This window comes from Perognathus longimembris, chromosome 23 (genome assembly GCF_023159225.1).
Source record: "Perognathus longimembris pacificus isolate PPM17 chromosome 23, ASM2315922v1, whole genome shotgun sequence".
NCBI lineage: Eukaryota > Metazoa > Chordata > Mammalia > Rodentia > Heteromyidae > Perognathus > Perognathus longimembris.
In genome coordinates this window covers 2,146,800-2,154,793 of record NC_063183.1, presented here as the reverse complement: position 1 = coordinate 2,154,793, position 7,994 = coordinate 2,146,800, and the positions used below count along the sequence as shown (strand labels likewise).

The 7,994-nt window shown below is 46.4% G+C and overlaps 1 protein-coding gene across 2 annotated transcripts in view; it reads right to left on the bottom strand.

Annotated features, from left to right (window-relative positions):
- Positions 1-1,027: 1,027 nt before the first annotated feature.
- The window catches only part of Eef2k (eukaryotic elongation factor 2 kinase), a 63,183-nt gene continuing 56,216 nt past the window's right edge, over positions 1,028-7,994 (bottom strand). For both annotated transcript variants that reach the window (XM_048331673.1, XM_048331671.1), the window contains 3 exons: positions 5,952-6,076; positions 2,922-3,100; positions 1,028-1,401 (listed from right to left, as the gene is read on the bottom strand). In XM_048331673.1, the coding sequence (XP_048187630.1) occupies positions 1,292-1,401; positions 2,922-3,100; positions 5,952-6,076 (414 nt within the window). In that variant the 3' untranslated portion in view covers positions 1,028-1,291. The remainder of the gene's footprint in view (positions 1,402-2,921; positions 3,101-5,951; positions 6,077-7,994) is intronic.

The following is a 7,994-nucleotide window of genomic DNA, read 5'->3' as shown; positions in this document are numbered from 1 at the left end:
ATGCTAGACAAGCACTCTACCACTAAGCCACATTCCCAGCCCAAGGACCTGTTTCAAATGAACAGGTTAGAAGGGCTTGGATGATACACTCTGCTTTTTTGTGTTTGACTTTTATACAAAGGGAGAGGCTGCTGTAGCAGTTGTGGTTGATCAAAGCAGCTCTTTTCTTGGCCAGTTGAGACATAAACAAAGTCAAGCTAACATTACATCTGAACTCTTTTTTAAAGAGGAAACTCGGTAAATAAAGGTTGTCGGCCCTGGCCCTGGGGAAACAGCTGCATACGTGTTTTTTCACCCTCAGATCCTCAAACATTTAAGTGAGTCTCAGGAGGCTGCTACTGAAAGCAACTGGCTGCAAAGGACAAGAGAAACAGCTCAATTTTAAGCAGAAAATGCCAATTGTGAGGCGATAGGAAGGGGGCTCGGTCAGGGGGTGTCACAACCCTGTACCAGGAGGCTGTGGGGCCTTCAGTTGCATTGTGGTGGCTGTCAATGAGATACAGAATTCGAATTCCAAGCCACTGTCCTTATATAGGAACGCTTTCAGCCTTACCCTCTTCCCACCCCGGCTGACTTTGGAGATAGAGGTAGTAAATGCCTATGTACAAAAAGCAAATCTGTAATATAAAGCCTATGTTAGAAAGAAGGCATGCATAAAAATGGAAATCTGGCTGTCTGCCAGAACATGGGGAGCTGGCAAGGAGGAAATTAAACACATAACTCTGACAACAGCCTGTGGGCTCAGCCTCCCTGAGGAAGGAGCTCACAGCTACTGAGCAATGCCACGCACACTCCCAAGAGCGGTGCCACACGCACTTCCAAGCGCGAAGGCTCTGCTCAAAACGCCCCCAAGGCACAGTTTGGGGACTCTCCAACTGCCCATCTTCACTCACTGAACACAGGGCTCCGAGGGCCTGAGGTTTGAGTCCAGCCTAAAAAGGCTGGGGAGAAAAGCCCTGACTATCCATTCAAGGCAGACAAGCACTTCTTCCATCCCACGACAAAAATAAATCATGAAAACAAAACAGAACTTTATAACAATATATTGGGTCACTAGGCTGCATTTTAATCCCCACTCCCTCAAAATGCTGTCCTAAGGGACAGTTAAAGCGTATCTCTGCTAATAGCAAAGACTTGGTTCAAGCATCAAAAAAGAAAAAATACAAAAGTTGATTTACAGCACCCTATAAAAGACTTTTCCCCCATCCTAAACCAAATAAGATCCCTCAGCCCATCCCCATCCCACCCCAGCCCTTTTGTTTAGAACTGGCTGGCAGTGACTTCTGGCAAGTTACTCCTCCATCTGGGCCCAGGCTTCTTCCGACTTCTCATAGTACTGGTTGGCCAGCCGGCCCTTCATGGCTTCCATTGCTGCCTCAGCCGCCTGGGTGTACAAGTCCCCTGGAAGACAGCAAAGTGGGGCACAGCACAGAGTTAAACTACCCACAGCATTCACCAGCCCACTTCCTTCCAAAGTCCTAAAGTTGCTACAGAACCCAAACTAATCCCCGAGATCTATCAATGGTTGTGAATCACTGGTCATGTGGTGGAACCTGGCAAATCAGAGTGCTCCTCCAATCTCTACTACTTCAGAGGGTTGGTCTATGCTTATGCATAACCAATCAGAGTAACTATATCGCAGTGAATGGTTTTTGAGGTGGGCAGGTGATTCAATTTAAGACAATTGAGAATCAGGCTAAGGACTTTTTGCAGAATGAATTGAGAGAGTATAAGAAATAAACATTTTGATTTCACATCAGCCCAGCACATGTTTTGCCACCAATAAAAATGTTTACACTTTGGTTTTAGGGCATTTTGGATCTAGAAACTGCAAATAAGAAATTACAGCCAGGCCAGATGCTGGTGGCTCATACTTGTAATCCTAATTACTTGAAGGCTAAGATATAAAAATCAAGTGTGGGGGCTGGGGATATGTCCTAGTGGCGAGAGCTTGCCTCGTATACATGAGGCCCTGGGTTCGATTCCCCAGCACCACACATACAGAAAACGGCCAGAAGTGTCGCTGTGGCTCAAGTGGCAGAGTGCTAGCCTTGAGCAAAAAGAAGCCAGGGACAGTGCTCAGGCCCTGAGTCCAAGTCCCAGGACTGACAAAAAAAAAAAAAAATCAAGTGTGACCCCTAGCAGAAAAGTTTGTGAGACTTTTATCTCCAATTAACCAACAAAAAGGTAGAAGTGGAGGGTGATGCAAATGGTAGAGCACCAGCTTTGGGTGAAAAAGCTAAGAAACAGTACCCAAGCTCTGAGTCAAAGCCTCAGGACCAGAACCATAAATAAATAAATAAATAGATAGATAGATAGATAGATAAATAAATAAATAAATATGCTCAGCAAAGCACCAGTGGCTCATTCCTATAATTCTAGCTATTCAAGATGCTGGAATCTAGGGCTGGGAATATGGCCTAGTGGCAAGAGTGCTTGCCTCGTATACATGAAGCCCTGGATTCGATTCCTCAGCATCACATATAGAGAAAACAGCTAGAAGTGGTGCTGTGGTTCAAGTGGCAGAGTGCTAGCCTTGAGCAAAAAGAAGCCAGGACAGTGCTCAGGCCCTGAGTCCAAGGTCCAGGACTGGCAAAAAACAAAAACAAAAAAAGATGCTGAAATCTGAGGATTGCATGGTTAGAAGCCAGCCTAGGCAGAAAAGAGAATCTATCTCCAGCTAACTTGCAAAATGTTAAGCTGGAGGCATAGCTCAAGTGGGAAAAGTACCAGCTTTAAGCAAAAAAAGAAAAAAAATCAATGTAAAAAAATCAGGGAGTGAGGCCCTAAATTCACACAGCCCAGTTCTGGCACAAGAAATAAATCATCATGTACAATCCAGTCCCATAAACACCCCTTCTGGGTGAAGACTAGTGGGATGAGAACTACAGCCCTCCCCACGCGCCTGTGTCCTGTCCTACCTGCTCTTTGCAAGTCCTTCTCTAGCCGGAAGCCGCCGGAGCATAGCATCTCGGCCTCCCTGGCCAGCAGCGCGTGCCTCGGCTCGTGCTGCATCCCATCATACTCCCCGCCCTCGTCGCAGTCTGTTGTCTCTAGGGCAGTGTTGTACCAGTGCAGAGCCTCGGGCCAGTCTTGGCACCTGGTCAAGAGAAGCCAAGGGAACACAGGACATTACCACAGTGGCTGGGAAGGCAGAGGGTCACTTAGCAGTGTGGCAAGATGAGGACATCCTCTCTTCTTCACAACCTATGTAGTACCTAAGCCAGCGCATCCAAGAGGCTCCTTCATGTCATAGGCATCTGTACTTATCAAGAGGGCAGTCAAGTAGCTGTCCTTACCAAAAGTAGCTGGGCATTGGTGGCTCACAGCTTTAATCCCAGCTAATCAAGCAGCTGAGATTATTGTTGGAAGTCAGTTTGGGTATAAGAGTCCAAGAGACTCCTATCTCCAATTAACCAGTAAAAATCTGGAAGCAGGAGTGTGGATCAAGTGGCAAAATGCCAATCTTAGGTGAAAAAGCCAAGCAAGAACATGAGGCTCTGTGTTCAAGCATATACACACCAGAAATTTCTGTGGGATTGTCAGGAGATCCTGAAATGTGGACAAAGGTTCTTTAAAGGACTGTGTTTTTCATTTACATTTGCTTTTTGCACATGCTGAAACAATGCTGAGAACCTCAGAAACAATGAAATAATTTTCCCTGGTGAAAAAAGAAAAGCATAGCTACTTAGGAGGCTAAGATCTGAGAGCTGAGAGCTGAAGTTCATTCAAAGCCAGCCTGGGTAGACAAATTCCAGAGCCTTAAAAAAAATTTGGGGGGGGGGGGGCTGGGGATTTAGCTCAGCAGAAGAATGCCTGCCTGGCGAGCACAAGGCCCTGAGTTCGGTCCTTAGCTCTGGAAAAAAAAAAAAAAAAATTTGTGTGTGTGCCAATTCTAGGGCTTGAATTCTGGGTCTAGGCACTGTCCCTGAGTTTTTGTGCTCAAGACCAACACTCTATCACTTAAGCCACAGCTCCACTTCCAGCATTTTGGTGGTTAATTGGACATAAGAATTTCATGGAGGGGCTGGGAATGTGGCTTAGTGGTAGAATACTTGTCTAGCATGCATGAAGCCCTGGGTTCGATTCCTCAGCACCACATATACAAACAAAAAAACCAGAAGTGGCACTGTGGCTCAAGTGGTAAGAGTGCTAGCCTTGAGCAAAAAGAAGCCAAGGAGAATGCTCAGGCACTGAATTTGGTCCCCAGGACTGGCAAAAAAGAAAAAAAAAGAATCTCATGGACTCTTCTGTCCAGGCTAGATTCAAACTTCAATCCTCAGATCTCAGTGTCCTGAGTAGCTATGATTAAAGGAGTGAGCCACACGCACCTGTTACAGAGACTCTAACCACAAAAAGCTTGAACTGGAAGCATGGCTCAAGTGGTAGAGTGTCAACCTTGAGTAAAAAAAAGCCAAGAGAGCATGAGGCCCCAAGTTCAAACCTAGTACTGGCACAAAAAAATACCTGCGTTGTCTACGTCATAAGAATGAATTGGTTCATTCATTTGAAGAACCATTGACCCTAGGCTCCAGTGGCTCATGCCTTGTGATCCTACCTACTCAAAAGACTGAGATCTGTGGATCATGATTCAAAGCCAGCCTGGGCAGCAAAGTCCTTGAGAGACTCTTATCTCCAATTAACTACTGAAAAAAAAAAAGCAGTAGAGCTGTAACTCAAAGTGGTAGAGTACTAGCCTTGAGCGCCAAAGCTCAGGGACTGTCTAGGCCCTGAGTTCAAGGCCTAGGACTAGTACCAAAAACAAAACACAAAACAAAACAAAAAAACCCAAAGAACTGAGCTGAACCCTGTGCTTCATCTACAAGCAGGTGACAACATATAGAGACCTGATGTCTGCCCTCAGTGAAATCAGATCAACTGCAGAACTGCTGTCCAAGGCGCCCTGCTGGGAGCTGCCTGACAGGAAATGCAGGAAGCGCTGTCATCTACCTAGTTTTTGACACCAAGCCAGTCATGACGGAACCACAGACCTGACATTCCCTTTGAACCCAGTAAGAGAGATGAGCTTGTGACACTAAAGGGGGAGGACCAGCTGCCAACCTGATTTGGACAGCAAACAGGTCCTGCACACTCCCTTCCTGGAAGTTACGCAGGCTCCTGAGGAGCCAAGTTTAAATGTGAGCCCTTGGAGGGTGAACAATGGGGCCTATTGTAAGTTCAGTTTCCACAACCACCCTGGGTCCCTCAACTTCTGGGCCAAGCTGAAAAGCTGAGATGAGGCTGAGCCCTGTTGGTTTCTCACATGCTAAAGTCCAGCCCTGCTTCTCAGCCTGAAGGGCAAGTGGAAAGTATTGTCGCCTGTACTCCAGAGCCTCCCGGAGTCCCCAAGCCGCAGGGGAGAAGTCACCCTGGATCCTGCCTTCTTCTTTCCCTGCCCCTTAAAAGTGAAAAACAAAGCTAAAAGCCGGCACTGATGCCTCACACCTGTAACCCCAGCTGCTCAGGAGGCTGAGATGGAAGGGTCGTGGTTTGAAGCTAGACGGGGCAGGAAAGTCTGTGAGACTCTTACCTCCAAATAACCAGCAAAAAGCCAGAAGTAGAGGTGTGGCCCAAGGGGTAGAGCACCAGCCTTGAGTAAAAAAGCGCCAGGCTGAGTTCAAGCCCCAGTACTGGTGCGCATCTGTGTGTGTGCGCATACATGTGTGCACGCACACGCACATACACAGTGAAAAACAATACATATCAAAACAAAAAAGTCTATTTATTAAAACTACTCCTAATCCTATGATACTAGAGACAAATCATGCTGACCTTGGGGCATGAGACTGTTTTTCTCATGCTGCTGTCTTTTGTATGTGCCTGGTACTGTGCGACTTATGGGCCCATGGTCAGTGGATAAGAAATGGACCCAGGTCTGACCTGATTCTAAGGGGAAGAAGCCACCTGCAGCACAGTTCCCAGGGGCCCCACCTGCTCAATAGCCTCAGTACCTGTCCGGGCTGAGATTCTGGCCAGTGTCAAAAGCTCGTGCCACTAGGATCATGGACTGCCGGTCACCAGCTTCAGCAGCCTTCAGTAAGTAATCAAATCCTTTTATTTTATTCTCTTCTGTCTCCTGTCAATACAAACAAAGGAGGAGGGCCATGAGGCTTGAAGAAGAGGAGGCTGCCAAGATCTCATTCATCCATCGTCTCCGTTTCTTGAGTTGTTCTGAGAGTTCTGAGCTGGAAAATTCCATGCCAGTGGTTTTTACTCTATTTATGCAGCCATCCTCATCATCAGTTTCAGAACATTTTTATCAACCCAGAAAGAAATACCACACCTTTGAACTGTCTCTCCTTATGCTGTCTTGCCCTCCTGCCCAACCCCAGGCAATAATTAATCTCCTCTATGTTTCTTTCTTTTTTTTTTTTTTTTTTTTTTGGCCAGTCCTGGGGCTTGGACTCAGGGCCTGAGCACTGTCCCTGGATTCTTTTTGCTCAAGGCGCTTAACACTCTGCCACTTGAGCCACAGCGCCACCTCTGGCCATTTTCTGTATATGTGGTGCTGGGGAATTGAACCCAGGGCCTCATGTATATGAGGCAAGCACTCTTGCCACTAGGCCATATCCCCAGCCCTGTTTCTTTTTTCTTTTCTTTTTTTTTTTTTTTGCCCACCCAGAGGCTTGAGACTCAGGGCCTGAGCACTGTCCCTGGCTTCTTTTTGCTCAAGGCTAGCACTCTACCACTTGAGCCACACACAGCACCACTTCTGGCTGTTTCCTGTATATGTGGTGTTGGGGAATTAAACCCAGGGCTTCATGTATAAGAGGCAAGCACTCTACCACTAGGCCATATCCCCAACCCCTTCTCTATGTTTCTATGGTTTCAAGACATTCCATATAAATGGAGTCACAACTGGGCATAGTGGTACACACTTGTAATTCCAGCACTGGGGAGGCTGAGACAGAAGAATCATGAATTTGAGGTTAGAGTTACATAGCAAGACCCTGTCTCAAAAAATCAATAAAATTGCCAGGTGCTGATTGGTGGCTCACACCTGTAATTCTAGCTATTCAGGAGACTGAGACCTAAAGATCATAGATCAAAGCCAGCCCAGGCAGGAAAGTCCATGAGACTCTTATCTTCAACTAACCACCTACAAACTGGAAATGAACCCATAGCTCACAATGGTAGAACACTAGCCTTGAGCAAAAAAGCTCAGGGACAGTGCCCAAGCCCTGACTTCAGGCTCCACAACTGACACACACACAAAAAAATCAATAAATATCTAGAATCATATATGTGTCTTTTTATGTTTGCCTCTCTCTCTTTTTTTTGGGCCAGTATGAAGGTTTGAACTCCAGCCTTGCACTCTTGCTTACTGTTTTTTTTTTTTTTTGGCCAGTCCTGGGCTTGGACTCAGGGCCTGAGCACTGTCCCTGGCTTCTTCTTGCTCAAGGCTAGCACTCTGCCACTTGAGCCACAGCGCCACTTCTGGCCATTTTCTGTATATGTGGTGCTGGGGAATTGAACCCAGGGCCTCATGTATACGAGGCAAGCACTCTTGCCACTAGGCCATATCCCCAGCCCCTCTTGCTTACCTTTTTCTCTCAAGACTGGTACTCCACCACTTGAGCCACTGTGTTTTTCTATTCATTCACTGGTGGAGACTGGGATTGTTCCCATATTTTGGCTCTCTCTCTCTCTCTCTCTCTCTCTCTCTCTCTCTCTCTATATATATATATATATATATATATATATTTTTTTTTTTTTGGTACTGGAAACAGGGCTTGAACTCAAGACCCCAGTATTCTTTTTCTTTTTTTTTTTTGGTGTGTACCTGTCTTGAACTCTGGGCCTGGGTGCTGTCCCTGAGCTGCTTTTGCTCAAGGCCCCACTCTGCTACTTGAGCCACAGCTCCACTTGTGGCTTTTTTGGAGTAGTTTATTGAAGATAAGAGTCTCATGACTTTCCTGTCTGGGCTGGCTTTGAACCGTGATCCTTAGCCGCCTGAGTAGCTATGATTATAGACAAGAGCTATCAGCACCCAG